The 21,165-nt window shown below is 45.6% G+C and overlaps 1 protein-coding gene across 2 annotated transcripts in view; it reads left to right on the forward strand.

Annotated features, from left to right (window-relative positions):
- Positions 1–21,165, forward strand: part of ANTXR1 (ANTXR cell adhesion molecule 1) — a 221,186-nt gene that overhangs the window by 174,846 nt on the left and 25,175 nt on the right. Inside the window, exon 18 of one of the 2 annotated variants that reach the window (XM_048829198.2) lies at positions 633–6,823. The exons of the other annotated variant lie outside the window; for it this stretch is intronic. Coding sequence (XP_048685155.2) covers positions 633–905 — 273 coding nt within the window. The 3' untranslated portion in view covers positions 906–6,823. Of the gene's footprint in view, positions 1–632; positions 6,824–21,165 lie in introns of those variants that run through there. 2 annotated transcript variants of the gene reach the window in all.

Here is a 21,165-nt window from a genome sequence, read left to right on the forward strand (position 1 = left end):
ACTTGCGACCCCCTGTTTGAGAAATGGTGGCTTAAGGGCTTTACATGTTTTTATGTTGCCATTTTTAAAATACATATTCATATTTTCTTATGACACTGTGAAATTTAAGATTTCATTATCTGAATTATATGAAATTATATGAATTATAAATTATATGAAATTCAAGATTTTTAAAATGCTATGACCGTGAAATTTATGAAAATGGACCATGAATTTGGTAGGGTCCTGTTCATGTCCCTTCACAGGATCTTATAGGCTATGACTGCTGGCTATAGACACATGCTGGCTGCAATAGAATCAGCGAGCAGTGGTCGCAAGGATGGTTCTGTGTGCACTTTCACAATACCACGCAAGCTGGAGTTACAGATGTGGGGCTGGTCCATCCATGATTAGTCAACTTGCATTTGCTACTGCACGGTTCACTCCAGATGTGAACCCTTTTGGGTTTCTCAGAGCAGCCACAAGGATTGGGTTAAGAATCTGGCCCATAAAGGGGCCTTGACTCCGACTGTGCACCCAGAAAAATAAACGTAGATGGCTGATTTGTGAGTAGGAGTACCACTTCACCCACCAGCCTGGCCTCGGCTCCTACATCATCGCCACGCTCAATAACCTTTTTGTTTCTCTTTTAGGGCCGCTGTATCAATTTCACCCGAGTGAAGAATGCTGAGACACTGCCGAAATACCCACTCAACCACGCACACCCACCCTCTTCTCCACCCCCTGCCCCGATCTACAACCCTCCACCCCCTGCCCCAATCTATACCCCACCTCCTCCCAGTTCTCCCACTCCTCCCACCCCATCCCCATCATCCACTCTCCCTCCACTGCCCCCGCCTCCCCAGGCCCCGGCCCCCAACCGAGCCCCTCCTCCCTCCAGGCCCCCCCCTCGCCCTTCCGTCTAGGGGTTCAACCTTGTCCCTCTCTCTTCCAGAAGCATTCGGAGGGTTCTTTCAGCAGTACTGTAACAAACCTGTCTTGGGGGGGTTATAGGAGGCCTTTACATTCTGAAATGGGTGACAATAGAACAAACCACTTATTAGTCTTTTTATCTATTTATATATTATCCCACAATGCATCAAGCGTCGCCAAACAAGCAAGGAGACAAAATCCAGGGGCTGCAAAAATGAGGCCACTGGAGAAACATCAATCACTAATGTTCGCTTCAGCGGGGTTCTTGCCCCCTCCCATCCTCTGTGAGTTACCACAGTGATCCTGGAAGAAATTGGAAATTAGACTAGCTCTTAGAAAATTCAGAGACCACAGGGCAATCCTCCACAGTGAAGGGCACAGCTGAAAGCTTCCTACAGACCATGTGGACATCACAATGGACTACTTTGCCATGACTGCGTGAGTTCTCTTCTCATTGCAGTGCTTCAGATTAATATGGAAAGCTGATTATTCTCACACACCTGTAAACAGCAGGATAATATAACGAGGAGTGTTAGACCTTTGATTTTTAATCTGGAAAAAAAAAAAAAAGCAGCCATCCCAACGGACTTTGTTCTAGAGAATGAACGGGGCCATCATCCTTTAGTTCCCAGGAGGGTGTTGGAGTAGGTGTCAGGCTTATGGATTTGTGTATGTTGTTATGTGGAAGTGTGGGTGAACGAGGCCAAAGTACTACTAGAAAAATGAATTACGTGTAAAATAAAAAGAAAACCCACAGGAGGGCTCCAACCCCACACCTGAAGAGGAAGAGTTAATGAAAGATCAGCGTTCAAAGTTTTCAGCAGGCAGTAGGGGTCCGGAGACCACTGAGCAAAGGAACCTGTGGAAGAGAAGGTTGAAAGAAGAGTCATTACGCTAATCTTAGCTAACGGCACCTGTCTGATGAGTGCAGCAGAGTAATTCAGGGACCGTTTCCATTTTAAAATGAAAGTTTCTGAAACAGCTGAAGTGGGAATGAGTGGTTGGTTCTATTAAGTTTTTTTAAAAAACTGCGATCCCCTTAGGCTCCTTAAATCCTGTTATTGTCGTCAGTTTCACAGAATCTCACCACTGCCTTTTTTGTTTGTAAATTGCCTTCTTCTGCCTTACCAACTTCTCTGCTTTGATTTTTGTTTTCCTTTCCTGAATAAGCACTGGATGTCTCCCATACACTTTGTCAAAGGGACACAGTGCGGCTACACTTTGCTCTTGTCACTTCCATTATCAGTTGTTGGCCAAGGCGAAGTCATGCACAAAGTTGCCTGAGATGGGAATCAGTCTTCCAAGAAATGCACTGGCTGCATTTCTCCATGTTTTCTCCTTCTTTTTTTCTTTTTCCCAGTGGGACCCTCCCCCCATAGTTTACAATACTGCGTATGTACATGTTTTAACCTATAGTAAACTTCCTGAGCACCTGCCTTTGTAACACAGTGCTAGAAATAGATAAGATCAAGATTAAAGTCAAACCTCCGCCCCCCCCCCCCCCCAGTTTACTTTTACGATCAGCTCCCATGACATGAATATCTCCCTGGAAATTGCCACGTCATAAAGACAAATCATCTTTGTAGCTACAGTTCTATGACTGTCGAAGAGTTTTCATACTCATATAAAGCCAGTGGTTTCAACCACAGATACGCTTTGCCAAGTAGTTACTCGTGTTGTTGGAAATATTGCTTTTCCAGGGGAAAAGGCTATACAAGAAAGAGGAACAGAACAGATATAAAGATAAAGACCGAGTCAAGGAATGAACTGGGATATCTTTTGTTAGGGACCTTTATAAACAGTCCCTTTCTATCAGGCTCAGATTCATCCCAGTTGGCACTCACTAACCCTTTGGTCAGTGTGTCTTATGTCATATGAAACAAATAACTTCATACAGGGATCACAATGGCTCTGAGGTCTGCAGCCATGTGCGGGCTGTTCTGTGAAAGGGCCGATGTATCCACCATCACAACTGTTTTGTCTGCAGGCAGCACAGAGCAGGCCCCACTTTTGACATTCACTGGGTTAGATGCTACTCAGACTGTAGCAGGTACTGGTCGGTTCAACAAGATGACGTTAGGATTGTCAAGTGGGACTGGAAATCTTGGAAAGCCCTGCAAAGGTTTGGTTGGACTTCCCCTTGAGATGGATGCCATCTAGTTAAATAGCTGAAGATGGAAAGTGTAATAACTGGGAATAGTGTAATAATGTCCTGCAGGATTGCTAGGTATTTCTCTTAACAAATCCTCAACGATACAAAAAAGTTTGGAAAGAAAATTATTTTTTAACCAAATGACATTAAGAATATATTTTTGTCGTGTCAACCAGTAAATCAGAACAATTGCTGGGGGCAAATAAATGAGTTTTACTACTCTCGGACTAAAAGTAGTGTTTGCAGATTCCTATAAAAAATTCTTTACCACAATTTAAGAGGGAAAAAACCCCAAAAAAACAAACTTAAACAGAGTAACAGAAAAGCTCGATCAGGCCCCCAAAAAATAATTTTAATGTATCCCTGTACTACAATCCTTCTCATGAGTAAAAGCAAACTCCAAATTGTTGTTGTATATATTGTTATTGCATGCTTACCATATGTTAGATGGAAGCATTTCCTATCCAGTGTGGATAAAAGAACATTTTTCAAGTTGTAGTAAATTATTATAAAGCCAATGATATTTCATGGCATGTTATTGTATCAAGCTGTGCTTGTTGTATTTTTGTTCTTTATGTTTGTATTGCTTTTTATAAATGTACAAATATTTTCTGTAGTGACGAATACCTGCTTTACATAGCATTAATTGAACTACAAGGACTATGGGCTACATACGCCCCTCGATCCGCTGAATGGGAGTCATGTACATGGATCTAGGGTAGTCAATAGCCATACTGCAGTGGGTATGTATAGTGATAAGCAAAGGGCTATTTTTTATTAACTGAACACAGAATCATTAACTGGTTATTGACCAGTTATTTACTAGACATTGAACATGCTGGTTATTAACTGGACATAGAATCTGAGTGCCCACGGGCAATCAAAGTTACTTGTTTTCAATCGACCCTGACCATGTAAAATGTACTCAGCAAAACCAGAGCAGATGTTGGCTAGCAGAATTTACCTCCAGTGTTGTATTTAAAATCAACCTATGTGTGCACAATTATGCAGCTTTGGAGCCTGGTGCCACTGAAGTCAATGGAAGTTCTTCAATTGACTTCAACAGGCACAGGACCACGGCCACATTTTCTGGGGATGCAATAGGTGCATGTACTAAATTGAAAGCGACATGGCAAACGCTGCCCTTTGTGCATGTATGTAGATGCCCATTTGTGTGTTCTGACGAGGCTTTCAGCAGGTGCAAAACATCTAGGTGCACTGTTCTTTGCAGACACGTGCTCCTTCAAATGCGTGGCCCTAAGTTCCCAAAGAGATGATCCTAAACAGCAAAGCTCTGAAATGACCTTTCCCAAAGGGGAGAAGGTTTCTGATAGCAGATGGGTCTTTAATCTGTAGCAACTTGCATGAAACTTGGAGGCAGGAGCACAGATTGCAGGAAGGAAGTGTTCAGAGAAGGCTTCAGGAAGTCAGCCTGTGTGCAAGTGGCTGGAATGCTAGCTGCAGTTTCAGCATCCCTGTAAATAAAGGGCCAGTTCTCTTAATAAAGGGCCAGTTTAGGTTTACAAGCATGGAGTCCTTTTATGTATTAGCCAGCATGTGGTGTACGAAACATAATCTAGCAGACAAAAGCATAACAAAATCCAATGGCAGGAAACTGAGGCTAGACAAATGCAGACTAGAAATAAGGCACGCATTTTTAACAGTGTGGGCAATTAACCATTAGAACAGTTTACTTAGGGACATGACGGGTTCTCCATCACTTGAAGATGGGATGTCTTTCCTAAAGTTATGCTTTAGCTCAGCCAGAAATGATGGGTTTGATGCAGAAGTGACCGAGTGAAATTCTGCTGCCTGTGGTAGGCCCCTAGGGGGTCAGACTAGATGACTGGAAAGGTCCCCTTCTGACTTTAGAACCTGTGAATTTATGAAAAATCAGGCCACGGGGAACCACCCGGGTAGCTGCGCTCATATCTAAATTTCATTGTATTGCATTAATATGAAGAGAGAAAAAGAAATAACTACGGTGCGGGGGGTGGAGAGAGAGGGCAGGGAAGTGAAGGCACCTTTGCCAAAGCCAGAATCTGAATGGAAATTCAGACCAAAAGGACATATCTTCAACTGAGTGGGACTATGCTGATTGACGTCAGCTGAGGCTTGGCCCCAAACCCATTGAACTTGTGTGCCTAAAGTTAGGCTCCTACTTTTATATTTGGGCACTTTAGTAGAAGCGAGCTGAGTTCCCAAGGTGCTGAGCCCCCACCAACCTCATTGAAATCAAGGGGAGCCACAAGTGCACGGCACTTTTGAGAAAGAAAAGCGGACTCCTTTTGTTGAGGTGGAGTTAGGGGCCGAGCAGAGAAAGGTGGCTGGAAAGGGAAGCTGGAGAAATTCAGGCTGACAATAAGGTGGGAATTCATAATGATGAGAGTAATTAACAGGGAGGGTAATTAACTCACGGAACAATTGACCAAGGATTGTGGTGGATTCTCCATCACTGACCATTTTTAAATCAAGGTTGGATGTTTCTATAAAAGATCTTCTGTGGGAACTATTTTGGGGAAGTTCTCTGGCTTGTGTGAGGCAGGAGGTCAGACTAGATGATCAAAGTGGTCCTGTGTGGCCTTGGAATCTATGAACTCGTCTACACTCGAAATGCTACAGTGGTACTGCCAATTCTGATGGGAGGGCTTCTCCCGTCACCTCCCTGAGAGGCAGTAGCTAGGTTGATAGAAGAATTCTTCTGTCCACCTACCTCTGTCTGCACTGGGGTTAGGATGATTTAACTACATTGCTCAGGGGTGTGGATTTTCCACACCCCTGAGCGATGTCGCTGCATTAGCCTAACTTTGTAGTGTTGACCAGGCTTATGAAACTTTAGGCAACCAGGTTTGAGAACGTTGGCCGTAATTTCACAACGCCTTCCAGTGACAATTAATGCTATGCAAACAAGGTTGAATGAACTGGTGTACTGTATACAGACATATGGTACCCTATGTATCCTCTCCCAATAGAACTTTCCTGTTATACATATTACAAAGCTGTCGTTCCAAGCTAGCCATTTGGAGGCAAATGTTCATTACAGAACAAAAGGAAGAAGCTGAATGGTGAAACATCTGCCCTGCAATTTCAACAGGAATTAGGGTTTCATTTTTTGTATCGTTTTTACCACTTGCACATGCAGAAATATAGACGTAATAGAATTGGTGTTGATCGCAATGAACAGCTCTGAGTGATTTGCTCTGACTAGGACACTCAGGCCCGGGACTTATATTATTCTTTATTCATGTACATTTTTTTATATGCAATGCTCTACGTCAATCTGTGTCCAACAGCCTGAAAGAAATATGCAGTAGCATTTGATGAGGATTAAGAACATTACAAAATGCTGTAAAGTTCCAAGCTGCTGCTGGCTGTAATTTGAAGCCTTTGTTCAGATTAGCCTTGTGATCTTCCAAATTCTCCAGATACTCCATGTCGTGTCAAAACATGTTTTGTCATCATTTAGATGATGGGGAGTTGGAGTGGGGGGGCTGCCTAGTTTCTTTGAGAACTCGAGCAGTGTTCGAGTCAAGAATACTGCTAATAGCTGGGGATGATGCAGCAGTGGAAAGGAAACATGCTTTATAGATCGATATTGACTTCAGTGTTGATATCCCAGGACTGGTTGGAAGGGGACAGTTAAGCCAGGTTTAAATGATGATGTTCTACTCCCTGTGTTTGTTGCATGTGTCATTTGTTAAATTCAGTCATTACCCTTGCTGATCTTGAGGTTATTATTAAAGAACTACACTAATTCAAGCCTGTTTCCATATGTTTTGTTTACTAGACAAAGGTGAACGCACTAGGAGAAAAGCAGGAGAACCTGCTCCATGTAAAACTTCCCTTTCCTCAGTGTGGAATACTGGTGTTCTGCTATTGTGGGTTTCTAATAGAATATTTCCTTCCATGGAGGAAATGAAGGGAGATTGATGAAGATGGACACATAAGCAGCATGACCAAGGCCCCAATCCAGCAAACCATGCAAGCACAGGCTTAAATTTAAGGATGTGCTTGAGTCCCGTCGGCCTCAATGAGTATGTCTACACTGCAATTGAAGGTGGGCTTGCCTGCGCACTCTAGCTTTAATCGACCTAGTGTGGGTAACAATGGCAGTGTAGACACGGCTGCTACTCTGAAAAGTGTAGACATGATAGCACAGACTTCGGCATGGGCCAGTAACCCCAGTACATACCCAGGGTCCCTGGCGGGCTTGTATTCAGGCAGCTGACCTGTACTAAAGCCTATGCCAACCATGTCAACACTAGATTAAAGTTAGAGTGGGCGTGCTTACTTATGCTACAGTCGAACCTCCCTTTGCACTGTAGACGTATTCAATGGGACTTAAGTAACGGGCCGAAGCGTTTTGCTGAATTGGGGCCCTCCTCGCACACGGTGTGCAAATAGGAGCTTGCAAATTGACAAGCCACAACATTCTTTGCCAGATCTGTCTCTTCATCTGTCTTGTTGCCAGAACTGAATTTGCTGGGAACATGCAAATGTTCTCCTAATCCATTCAGCAGGGTGTAATGTTCAGGTTGTGTGCTGCACCTCACTGCAGACTACCTGCCTGAACCAGTTTCCCAGCCCACCTATCCATTTGTATCCTCCTAAAGACTCACCTTTGCCACAATGCCCACAACAATTAATTAAAATCAGTGCAACTTCTGTTCAATACAGCCAGCCTTTCGTACTGCAAACTCTTGAGGGTAGGTATTGCCTCCATGTTGTGTCCTGTACAGTGCTGAGTACACACACAGACGCCCTGCCGTTGCTTAACAAATAGCACCCCAAGATACTGACAGCCCCTCCTTCTGAGTCCTCTGTTTTGGGTTCCCTTCCCAACCTGAGCCACCAAAGCCCTGATTTTCTGAGGTGCTGAGGACCCCTGCTACTCTCACTGAAATCTGCAGAAAATCAGGCCTTAGGTGTCTCATGCAGGGACTCAAAAATGGGGCATCCAAAATCCGTAGCCATCCCTGAAAACGTGGGCTCTGGCTGCTCTTCGGTGGCATACCCCCAGCTTCCTTCAGCAGATTTAACACTGCAGGCTTAGGCCCAAAGTTTTTGCTGTTGGATCTAACCTACCTGTCCCTAACCACTGCAAGGCAATGGGAGGAGGCTCACTCTGCTTGCAGTGTCTTGCTCTTCACATCAGAACAAGGAGCCTTATTTCTGGGGCTTGTCAGGGGAAAGACAACGGAAAATCACAACCCTCCCCCCAGCAGTACAGCACAGTTGCAAGCTGTCCTCATCGACAAGAAAAGGCTATCAAAGATAGGCTGTAGCCCCACCCCCAAAATTAGCACGAGATTCAAACTCAGGGCTTTTCCCAGGCATTTCATCTCTGCACTGAGCATCGAGGCCAACAGGTGGGGACTTTGGGGGGAGTGCATTAGAAATTGTCATCACTTCCTGAGGGACTCAAAGGAGAGCATGGAAAATAAAACCACAAAGAACAGTACAGTCTCAAATAAATTCTCTCCTCTCTATTTTAGAACATTACCCTACTCTCACCTCTCTCCTGGGGAGATGGAGCAGCTTCATTCTCAGGACCAAGTCTGACTTGTAATGTCGGGTGTTAAAGCTTAAAAGTGGTCTGGTTTTCAGAGGACTCCCTACAAGTCAGGCCCTGTAAGGTGTCTCTGCTCAGGTTCCCCAAAACATTAAGGACTTTCATAGAAGTTAAGAGTCTAGATACCTTTCAAAATCTGTGGCCCTAACTACTTTTGAAAGCCTGTAGCAGGCTACTGTGCTTTGTGAGCTCTGCTTCTTGTTAGCCACTGCTGATTACTCACCTGTGTCTCTTAATTAGCCCCAGCTGGGCTTGCTTCTGCCTAGTAGCAGGGAGTGGTGCTTTGTTTCCTTGGTACAGAGTTTGCCTGAAACTCCCAGAAGGTCAGGAAGCTGCTGTCTTTTCCCAGGTTAAGCAGCTCTGGGCTGGATGAGGGAAGGTCAGAATAGTTCAGTGTAGGGTTTTGCCTTTCAGCTGGGAATGTCAGCCTGCAAAGAAGCTAATGTGCAGCAAGAGGTGGTCCCCAGTCTGGTTGGGGGCGAAGCGGAGAGCAGAATGCTGGAGCTACCTGAAAGAGGGAGCGTGAGTGGTGAGTCTAATTCATGTTATATCATTCCTAGTCTTCATAATGTATCATTCCCAGTTTTTCAGAGCAGGTGAGATTACAAGGAAAGGAGATTGTTTCCTCAGGGTCCTAGAGGAGGAGATAGACTGGAGCCATTAGCCTCTTGTTTTAGGAGCCGCTCCACACACTCCTGAGGATTTACCATAACATATGAAACTATGGTGCCTTTGAGTCAAATTTCTGCCTCCAGCAGCAGCCATGTAGGAAGGCAAAACAAACAAACACACACCCTTTTCACGTGGGCACACAAACTAAGCCAAAGCTCACTGCAGTAGGAGGAAAGACTCCCACTGACTTGAATGGAATTGGATTGGGCCCATGATCAATTGCCCAGTGATTCCCATGTGGGTGCGAAAGGGAATAATTCTTTCCTAACTCCTGTGTCAATCTTCTAGTCTGGAGCGTGAGAGCTGACTACATGTATCTTGGCATGCAAATTGTCTGGAGACAGCCTGAGCTATATAATTTGAACACCCCCACTCGCGAACATCAGGGGCATTTGGATTCACGTTTTTGCTTTGGGGGCACAGTTAGGAGAGTTATCCGGAGTCATAAATATTCTCCCTTTTAAAAGCCTACCAGGATATTTGACTCTGGCCTCAAGAATTCTACACTGGGCAGGAAACAGGATGATTTTTTTTTTCTAATTCTAATATATAATGTGTACAGTTTGCATATGCTAAGTTCGTACCTCTTGTAAGGAGCACAATGGAAGTGCCCTGCTGGATTCAAAATGTGTTCAGAGCCTGTGCTCTTTTTTAATTTTTAAGACCGAGAGGTTTTAAGTGATGCTCACGCCCTTTTTAAAGAAACACGTCTATACAACATGCACTGGAAGGTAACGTAATGGCAAATAGAAAAGGTTCCCACTGCCGAAAAAATTCTGTTGCATATGGGGAGGGGTGTGGAAGAATCACTGAAAATCAGGAGCAGTTTTCCTCAGCAATGTGTGGTGTGTGTGTGTGAATGAATGAGTATACACACACACACACGCACACTTTTTTTATATATATATATATATATATTTGAAGAAGAGCAAAGTCAGACTTAATCAGAACTCAATGCTGCCAGCATCTTGTGCAATAAACAGGTTACGGTTAGGTCATTGTGGATCCTGCCTAAATGAATTTGATCATGAAAGGGGGAGGGGGAAGTCTCTTGATTCAAGGATCTGCTGGAAGGCTGATATTTTCCTCTTAATTTTAAAAGCCTTTGTGTGCTCTGAAGCTGCAGTACATACGGGTGCTGTCTTGGCCTGTGGTTTGAGAAAATCTCCTGAGCTAAGCATGCCCTAGCCTAGGGTAACCAGATGTCCCGATTTTATAGGATCGTCCCGATGTTTGGGGCTTTGTCTTATATAGGTGCCTATTACCGTCCACCCCCGTCCCGATTTTTCCCCCCTACTGTGTGGTCACCCTACCCTGACCTGAGCAGGAATTTTCAATGCTTTTTACAGACTAATTAATTACTGTAGCTCCCAAAGATACTTTGGGATTTTGTTGTACCCATTCTACAGACAGAGACACTAAGGCGCACAGAAGTTCAGGGAAATGAATATGACGCATGGCATAATTTGTAATCCTTCTAGTCAATTACGAATTGATGTTCCGCTGTTTATACACACTCAGAATCCCTATATCATCTCTGTTTTGAGGGCCTGATTGTGTCTGTCACTGTGAGTTTAGGGCATGTAGCAGCTTTCAGAAGATGCTCAGCAGTTGGCAGGGTCAGGCCCAGCAGGTTTTAGTGCTTGTATATTTTTGTGTTGTCTCCGTACTGCTTCAGGGAGATGAAACAACATGAGATCTGGTTTTGGTTATGACATTTCAGCTCCTAGCTGGAGACTTCCTTGGAAAGCAAAAAGCATAGAGCAATACACTGGCATGTTTGCATTCTTGTATCCTGATGTCGGTGACTGTGATTGCTGAATCAATGTATGTCTTGCTAGTTTTGGTGTTTATAAGGGCTTCTCTACCAGAGGAAATTGACTGGCATAGCTAAAGCAGAAACATTATTCCATTATAGCTATGATGCTCTTTTTCCCTGTGTAAACAAACCCATGCATTTAAGCAATTGTTTTAACAATCAAATGAGAAAAATGGCCTGGGAAGATGCAACCTCTTGGTTCCCAAAGTGCCTCCATTCGGTTAGAATTAGAGCTTCTGCAGATCTGTCACGCTCAGGCCAAACAGCAAGAACACTATTCCTAAAAGAAGAACAGGAGGACTTGTGGCACCTGAGAGACTAACACATTTATTAGAGCATAAGCTTTCGTGGGCTACAGCCCACTTCATCGGATGCCTAGAAGGGAACATATAGTAAGAAGATATATATACATACAGAGAACAGGAAAAGGTGGAAGTTGCCATACCAACTCTAAGAGGCTAATTAATTAAGATGAGCTATTATCAGTAGGAGAAAAAAAACTTTTGTAGTGCTAATCAAGATGGCCCATTTCAGACAGTTGACAAGAAGGTGTGAGGATACTTAACCTGGGGAAATAGATTCAATTTGTGTAATGACCCAGCCACTCCCAGTCTCGATTCAAGCCCAAGTGAATGGTATCTAGTTTACAAATTAATTCCAGTTCAGCAGTTTCCCGTTGGAGTCTGTTTTCTGATGCTCAAATAATTTTGTTCGTCTCTAAAGTGCCACAAGTACTCCTGTTCTTTTTGCGGATACAGACAAACACGGCTGCTACTCTGAAAACTGTTTCTAAACCAAATTTGTTGTTTTTTTCCCCCCAGCTGTTCATGAGCCATTGGTTCTTTTAACTAGACTGTAACTTCACCTCTTATCTTAATGCTGCCAGGATTTCATTGTATTTATTGTGGTGTTAATGGGGTGTGAGGGCTCAGAGCCTTGATTAGGTGTCTTTTTATTATCTTAAACCTAAACAAATAATGCTTCCTTGCCTCTAGCTGCCCACTGACTACTCAGTTAGGCCTTGATACTCATAGACTTTAAGGTTGGAAGGGACCATCATGATCATCTAGTCTGACTTCCTGCACGTGGCAGGTCTCGGAACCTCACCCAGTCACTCCTGTCGTAGACCTCTGGCTCAGTTACCGAAGTCTTCAAATCATGGGTTAAAGACTTCAAGTTACAGAGAATCCAACGTTTACACTAGTTTAAACCTGCAAGTGACCTGTGTCCCCTATGGCAGAGGAAGGCGGGCACTCCTGCCTCCGCGTCTCTGGCAATCTGACCTGGGGGGGAATTCTTTCCCAACTCCAAATATGGCAATCAGCTGGACCCTGGGCATGTGGGCAAGACCCACCAGCCAGACACCTAGGGAAGAATTCTCTGTAGTAATTCAGAGCCCTCCCCATGCAGTGTCCCATCACTAGCCTTTGGGAATTTTTTGCTACTGGAGGGGTTGTCACCGCCTGCCCCACAACCTTGAATCCCTTGGGGTGCTTTGCTGTCGTAGTACTTGAGTATCTGGGTATAGCTACAGCCCTGGTCCCACGACCTTTGACCCCACCAGCTCATTAGCAACACACCAGCCGCACTCTGGCTTCCACCAGTCTTGGTTACTACTTGCAGGATGAGCCTAATATACTCCCAGTCCTGAATTTTCCCAAGACCGAGAGTTCTGCACGGTTTAGCCCTCTCCAGGACAGTTCAGATGTTAAAGGTTCATTGCTCCTGTATAGAGTCAATATGCAACAGTTTGCTACATTAACTGGAGTTCAGTTTAAACACAATACTGGATTGGTTTAAATTAAAATATAAAACAAGTTTATTACTAAAAGGAGATAGGATTGTCAGTGAATTTGAGTACCTGAGACGAAGATAGAAATGGTTACAAGCCAATACAAGTGAAAACAGGAATCAAAAAGTCTGAAACTTAACCTAGCAAGTTGTGGTTCAAGGCTTTATTTAAGGTGGCCTTTCCCATCCCCGCTCATCCAGCAAGATGGTGTCTGACCCTTTCCTTGGTCACAATCTCTCCTGGGGGCCAAATGTGCGACTGCCTTTGTTTTCTTAGGTGAAAGAGAGAACTTGGGGTTCTCTGTCCCTTGAAGTGGATTTTTCTGAAGATTATCCCTCAAAACCAAGTTTATTCAAATGGTTAAGGAGGTGACATGGAGTCTGGAGTGGAAGGAGGTTCCGTGCTCTTTCTCTTCCCCTGTGTTTGCTTAAATGCACGTTTGCTTTGTCTCCTGCCATTTCCTTCCCCTGCTGTCTGGAGGACCCTGTGTCCTACTTGCACTGAAGTAAACACACACTCCTCTGTTTAGGATAGACCTGTTTAATTACCTTTGCCTAGGCAGGACTGGGTGGTTTTAAATGTGTGCTAATAACATCATACTGGGTGGGGGGGAGGGTGTTTCATTACTTTACATAGTGTTGCTACCCGCTTTTCACCATGCTGCTATTGAGCTGTGAATTACTAGTTTTTAAATGCCTCACAAGGTGTATTTTGTAGGATGTGAATACAGGGGTGCTTTCAGTCATTTGCAGGATCAGGGCCTTTGGGTCTGTCTTTACTGCATTGTAAATCTGGGTCTGTGGGACCTGGGCTTGTAGACTGTGTGTTTCCAAGCCTCACTTGAGCATCCACACTGCATGATAAACATGGGTTTACAGTTGCTAGACCTGCATCTTGCAGACATGCTAATGTATCCATACTGCACTGTGCAGACCTTGTGATCTGCGTCTGCATCTTGAGTTGCATCCACACTGCAAAATGGAGCTTAGAAGCAAGTCGCAGTGGGACTCGATCTCTGACTCTCCCATCCCACATCCCAACGGGGTCCTAGGACCTGGGTCCTGAATCCTCGCTGACCCGAGTCGGACTGATTTGTGTGTGGACAGAAGGGAGGTTTGGGTTCAAACCTGAGTCCAAACCAGGCCTTGGTGCACAGTATAGACATACAGGGTATATTCACACTGCAAAAAACCCCAAAAACATGGCATCTCAGAGCCTGGGCTAACCCTTGCACTACAAGGCTAAAAATAAGCAGCCTAGATGGTGCTGGTCAGGCTGGAGCCCGGGCTCTGAGACCCACCCCCCTCGCCAGGTTTCACAACCCAGGCTCCAGCCCTAGTGGGAATGTCTACCTGGCTATTCTGGCCCCGGAGCACTAGCCTGGGTCAGTTGCCCTGGGCTCTGAGACTCAGTCTTGTGGGGGGTTTTTTGTTGTGTAGATGTTCTCACCCTGAAGGGCTAGAATCATAGAATATAAGGGTTGGAAGGGACCCCAGAAGGTCATCTAGTCCAACCCCCTGCTCGAAGCAGGACCAATTCCCAGTTAAATCATCCCAGCGAGGGCTTTGTCAAGCCTGACCTTAAAAACCTCTAAGGAAGGAGATTCTACCACCTCCCTAGGTAACGCATTCCAGTGTTTCACCACCCTCTTAGTGAAAAAGTTTTTCCTAATATCCAATCTAAACCTCCCCCACTGCAGCTTGAGACCATTTCTCCTCATTCTGTCATCTGCTACCATTGAGAACAGTCTAGAGCCATCCTCTTTGGACCCCCCCTTCAGGTAGTTGAAAGCAGCTATCAAATCCCCCCTCATTCTTCTCTTCTGCAGGCTAAACAATCCCAGCTCCCTCAGCCTCTCCTCATAACTCATGTGTTCCAGACCCCTAATCATTTTTGTTGCCCTTCGCTGGACTCTCTCCAATTTATCCACATCCTTCTTGAAGTGTGGGGCCCAAAACTGGACACAGTACTCCAGATGAGGCCTCACCAATGTCGAATAGAGGGGAACGATCACGTCCCTCGATCTGCTCGCTATGCCCCTACTTATACATCCCAAAATGCCATTGGCCTTCTTGGCAACAAGGGCACACTGCTGACTCATATCCAGCTTCTCGTCCACTGTCACCCCTAGGTCCTTTTCCGCAGAACTGCTGCCTAGCCATTTGGTCCCTAGTCTGTAGCTGTGCATTGGGTTCTTCTGTCCTAAGTGCAGGACCCTGCACTTATCCTTATTGAAACTCATCAGATTTCTTTTGGCCCAATCCTCCAATTTGTCTAGGTCCTTTTGTATCCTATCCCTCCCCTCCAGCGTATCTACCACTCCTCCCAGTTTAGTATCATCCGCAAATTTGCTGAGAGTGCAATCCACACCATCCTCCAGATCATTTATGAAGATATTGAACAAAACCGGCCCCAGGACCGACCCTTGGGGGCACTCCACTTGATACCGGCTGCCAACTAGACATGGAGCCATTGATCACTACCCGTTGAGCCCGACAATCTAGCCAGCTTTCTACCCACCTTATAGTGCATTCATCCAGCCCATACTTCCTTAACTTGCTGACAAGAATACTGTGGGAGACCGTGTCAAAAGCTTTGCTAAAGTCAATGTTGTCATAAACAGACTAATGCCAGGGTGCCAAGACTTCTTTGTGGAACAACAGCTTAATAAGGATGCTGTCTTGTGGCCACCTCCTCGGCCGTGTGAATTGCCCCTCTCCCCATTCACAGTGGCAGAACGTCTCTCTCTCTCTCTGGTAGCTACAGCAATGGCTGAGGTGGGAAAATAATAGGCAAGTCACGAAAGTATTTATAGGCCGTGCCTAATGCAATGTAGCAGCTGGGAGCAAAGAGAGCCAGTGCTGTGTGACTGGGCAGGTTTCCCACTGACTGCCAGCAAACGGTCCATCCGCGACTTAAATCCCGTCCCCACGCATAGGCATTTTGCTGATCCCCTGCATGGGACTGAAGTTCACCCTCTATGTACAGGTGAGGGAAAGTGCCTTGTGGTTAAAGCAGTAAGCTGGGACTTAGGAGACTGGTTCAATTTCCTGATCAGCTACAGACTTTGTATGGGCCCGTTCAGCAAGCCTCTCTGTGCCTCAGTTTCCCCATCTGTAAAATTTGGGTGAGCTTTCCTCTTTCTGTCTTGTATCTTTAAATTGCAAGCTGCCAAAGTCAGAAATTCTCCCTCTTACTCGGTGTGTGTGTGTGTGTGTTTGTGTCCCCGTGTCCGTGCAGCACCTCACACAATGGGGCCCTGACCTCAGCTGGGACAGCTAGGTGGGGCTTGTAATGCAAATAGGAACTGGCATGCTAGAATATACTGTCAAGTCCTGCTTGCTTCACTCAGGAAAGCAAGCCCGTTAAGTTCAGTGAAAGCAGGATCTGGCTTATAGCGGCGTGGTCCCTGGGAGGCATTTAGGAAACGCTTTCTCTTGATTGCTGTTGGAATGGGGCGAAACATTTGGGTGACTCCTGTGCGATTTGCCTGGGGCACAAGTGGTTGGAAAATTGACAAGTCTGTTAGCTCTGATGTGAACTGGTTTGGAGGTTTCACGCCAACAGCACGTGGCTCCAGAGGTAAGATTCTGTGGGCCTGTGCAAAACCATCCCTGTCATGGTGTGCAGAGGTCGGCCAGAATTCTAGCTCTCCAGCTGTTCCACGCTCAAGGAAGGGCCATGGCTAGCTGGGGAACTGGCTGCTGGCACTGGGGAGTTGGACGAACCAGGCTGTATTGCCAAAGACCACATGTAAGAGCCGCCCCTTAGCTCCCTGAAAGGCCCTCTGCCATCTTCTGGGTGCTGGTGGCAGGAGAGGCCGCTGCGATGCACCTCCACACCCAAGGTACTGTCACCACCACCTAGTCCTCAGTGAGCTGCTTCAAATCCTGGAGGCTTGTCTGACCCTGGGGCTCCAGGAGCAAGCTGAGAGGTGCAAACAGCTTAGTAAGGTACTGCCAAGGCCCTCCTACTTGGTATTTCAAATATGTCCCCTCCCAGCCTCTTTTCCACCCCATAAGTTCTTCGCCAACCACCTCCTAGACCTCCTCCGTTAGCTCCTCTAGTTAACGATGGCTCATGCTGACTCTGAACAGATGCGTACTTAAGGCCCAGATCTATGGGGGAAGACTTCTGCACCCAGGTGGATCCAATTGTGGGGCCTAAACTCTTTATGACGCAACAGCCCCAGCTCCCTTTGGATCTCAAGGTCACAACTTTCCACTGAAGTCAGTGGGAGCAGAATTAGAACATGGGGAGAGCAGCAAGGTCTCCTGTAGAACATTTACTCTTTCCCAGGGCATCCTGCAGGGTGCTCTGTGCCCCACAGACACAAACTAAGGATGTGGAACCAGATGCTCGACTGGTTTAAATATCTGTAGTTCCATCTGGGCCCCAGTGACTGCTCTGAGGAGCTTTGTGTGTGCAAAGGTGGTTTGGAAAGAGGTCTCTGCCACGAGAGTATTGGAGGTTTTTGAAAAAGAAACACAGTGATCAGTCCCCCTTAAAAGTTTGCCAGTTCTTTAAATAGCTCGGCATTCTCTATTGCAAGCAGAGAAAACTTGGTAATGCTCCATGCATGGAAGTAACTTTATCTACTTGTCGGAGGCAAAATTGGCAAGGTTTGAAAGGACATCCTTTGTAAATGGAAGACATCAGAGATAAAGACCAAGAAAAGCCCTGCTCTGGCTGCTAATCATCAGAGGTATTTTGGGCTCTACTGATACAAAAGGCAGTCTTGTTTCCATCTGAAGACTGAAATTCCCTGGGTTTCTTCCCTGGGATTACGCTGTCTACCTCATGGGAACAAATGAAAGGAAAATGCTAGCGTGTTAGAAGTTGGGGCCTTTGCAGATCGCTATGGAGTGCTTCTCCCAAGCATGAGAGGCGGCATGGGACCCAGCCTGACACCCTTTACCAAAGGATCTTGACGTGCTCTGAAAACAGTGAGGATCTCTGCCCATTCTAAAGATTGGTAAAGTCAAGTTAAGTTACTGGCCCAAAGATTACCCCATGAAGGAACCAGAGGAAACACCTTCGGTCCTTTCTCCCTAGGTCATGTGCTCCAATCAGCAGACTGTACTTTCTTTAATCAAAAACCCAAAGAAGATCATGAACTAAACATACAGAAACACACAACAGAGCATGTGTGACATGGTATTGTCTCCCCTCTGCTGAGCAGTAGCTGATACTGGGGCCAGGCAGATCTGTTTCCTTGAAGTGGAGAAATTAGTGGCACAGCTACCGAGTATATTCTTAGTGTAAGTTGTTTGTTGCACATTGTATACACCAGTCCCGGAACAGAGGCGCTCACAAACAGCGCACAGGCAATTCCTTCATTCTGGGATCTCACTCCAGAGCCCAGTTCCCAGAGCAGCTCTGCCCCACAAATTGACTCTAGTTAGAAAGATTAAGGCAGACAAACTCCCTTGCTGCTTGCCACAGCTTTCCCCCCCTTCTCCAAAGAACCTACCTCACACAGCTAACAACACAGTATTCCTTGAAAGACAGCATCTCTCTCTCTCTTGACCTTGTAGGACTACATGTCCTAGCACCATATGGTGACTCCTGCCATAACAATACATGTGGCTCTCTCTGGTCTTCTGCAGCAAATTTTTATAGGCTCAGGGGTTAGAGCCACGTGTTTCTCATTATCAGCTGCGAGGACCCAAGGCTCTGTGTATTTACAATGGCCACAGCCGTAAGGAATATCGGCCATGAAGGCCATCTCAGGGATGTTATTTGAAGGTCCCTTATAGCCTTTCACATGTGTTGTTTTTGCTTTGTTTTTCCATGCGGGCTCCCTACGTGTAGGGGCTTCTGTGGAAGATGAAATATCCCTTTTCTCTGTGTAATTCAGCTCAGCGCAGGCTTCTCTCTGCAGGTCGCTTAATAAAAACAAGCATGGACCTTTCACTGGGGCTCTGAAGTGTCTGGCTAAATGGGAGTTTCCCGGCATGCAAGTTGCACTCCTGGGTCCTGAGTAGCATCAGCAGTGCTGAAAAGGAGACTTTTCTTTCAACCTTTCTATCCGAGACAGGAAACCGAAGCACCTGGGGCTTTGGGAGAGAACATGTTCTCATGATTCCCAGCCCAGTCTTACAGACTCCCTGAAACAGAGCCTGGAGCCAAACAATCAACCTCTGCTTGGCCCTTTGCTGATTTGAATTCCCGTTCTGAGTCCAGGTTCACAGCATCCTCTGTCACCGGGCGGTTTTAGAACAGGAGGATTCATTCATGGTTACCCCTGCATATGAACAAGATGCTATAAACACCAATGTCAGGGGAACGCTAAATATGCCACAGTTGTTTGAAAGCCATTATCCCACAGTGATGCGCACGAAGCCGGGCACCAGGGCCATGCAACAGAAAGAGCTTGATTGGTTTTCTCTTAGGCTGAATCTTATCAATGACACACTGGCCTCTTCTATGTTACTGTGAAAGTTGTTGGAGAAGAACAGGCTTCAAAAGTTCCAGGCACTGGTATGGTTTTATAAGGAGAGCAGGCGTTAGACTATAGGCTTGTCTATATGGGGAAGTTGTTACAAAATAAACTAGTGTTTGGGTTTGAAGTACAATAGCTATTCAGCACCAACTCCCATGTGGACATGCTTCTTATAGTGCATGAAGAGTTAATTCAAAGTAGGTAATCCTGATTAACTCAATGGGTGGATGTTCTTATTCTAGAATATGAATGCCTTATTTTGAATTAGCTTAATCCTAATCAGAAATAGTTAATCTGCAGTATAATCCCCCATTTTACAGATGGGGAAACCAAGGCACAGAGAGTCTAGGCAACCGACCCCAAGGTGTCTCGGGAGGCCTGCGGCAGAGCAGAAAAATGAACTGAATGCCAGGCTAATGCTCTAACCACTGGACCATCCTTCCGCTCCTGGGTTTGAAGTCACTGCGAGTTTTGCCTGCTTAAAGACTGCAGGATTTGGTCTTTGCTTTTTCTCTTTTGAATCCAATTTTTACCAAAAGCATTTGGCTGAAGCGCCATGCTTTGGCGGAGGCCAGCTGCTGGCTCACCCAGACCAGTGGTCTAATCTACTGGGCACAGTTCAGGTTGGTTCTTACAACATAAATATTAAACAAATGGAAAACAGACTGGAATATGGAAAGCATAAAGGGAGGCATGAATTGCTGGAAGCTAGCCAGAGGAGAATTTCTTGACTCGATGGGTTAACCGCTGAGTTTGATCAGAACTGTAGGCAGAGATGTTGTTAGCCTGGGGAACCTTTAATGTGTCCATGTTAGCAGGAAATGTTAAGAGTTTACTAACCTCCATTTAGAAGGAGAACCACAATCTGGCAAACTCAGATCGTTTCTTAGCTCCCTGCCCATCCACCCGTTAGCAGGACCACCATGAAGACAGAGGACAAGAAAGCTAAACAATTGTCCCATTCAACTGCCAACGCGCCAGGAAAATCTCCCAGCTTCTTCGAGCTGCTGGGAGCAAGAGTGACTTTCAGGAGAAGCCTGGTGCATTAGGATCTTGATACAAACAGTTGAGTATGTTGGCATATGTGTGAGCCAAGGCTTGCAAGTTGGAGAGATTCAAAGGGTACGTCTATATTCCAGTCGCTGGGTGTGATTGCAGTGCAGCAGACGTACCCGACGTAGCTTTAATCTCGCTAACTCGGGTCCCGAACAGTGAAGCTGCAGCAGCAGTGAGGTCTAACGGATAGAGCACTGAACTGGGGCTCAGGAGACCTGGGTTCTATTTTTGGTTTTGCCACTAACTTGCTGATCACATCACCTGTCTCTGCCCCAGTTTTCCCATCTGTAAGATGGAGATAATGCTACCGATCTCTTTTGTAAAGTGTTTTGCGATCTATGCGTGGAAGGTGCTATGTAAGAGCTCGGTAGTATTATTAGGGCTCCACACCTGAAATTGAATTATGCTTCCTTACTACACTTTTATTTTCCATCTTCTCAGGTAAATTAGTTCATTATTAAAGGGCTTGTCTACATGCAAAGTTGCACCAGTTTAACTTAAGATGTGACTTTTTTTTTAAATGGGTTTAATTAAACTGGCACAAAAGGCTGTGTGGACACTTGTCCTCTAACCAGGCTTTCTTCAGTTTAGCGTAAGTCAGTTATGGCTTGTCTGCATGGGGAAGCTATTGAAAAATAAGCTAGGGTGTGAATTTAAAGGGAAATTGCTATTCTGTTATGGCTTGATCCACAGTGAAATGTCCTACTGGTATAGCTAAGAACCACACCCCTGCCTGACACAGCTA

This window comes from Caretta caretta, chromosome 26, assembly GCF_965140235.1.
Source record: "Caretta caretta isolate rCarCar2 chromosome 26, rCarCar1.hap1, whole genome shotgun sequence".
NCBI classification, from domain to species: Eukaryota; Metazoa; Chordata; order Testudines; family Cheloniidae; genus Caretta; species Caretta caretta.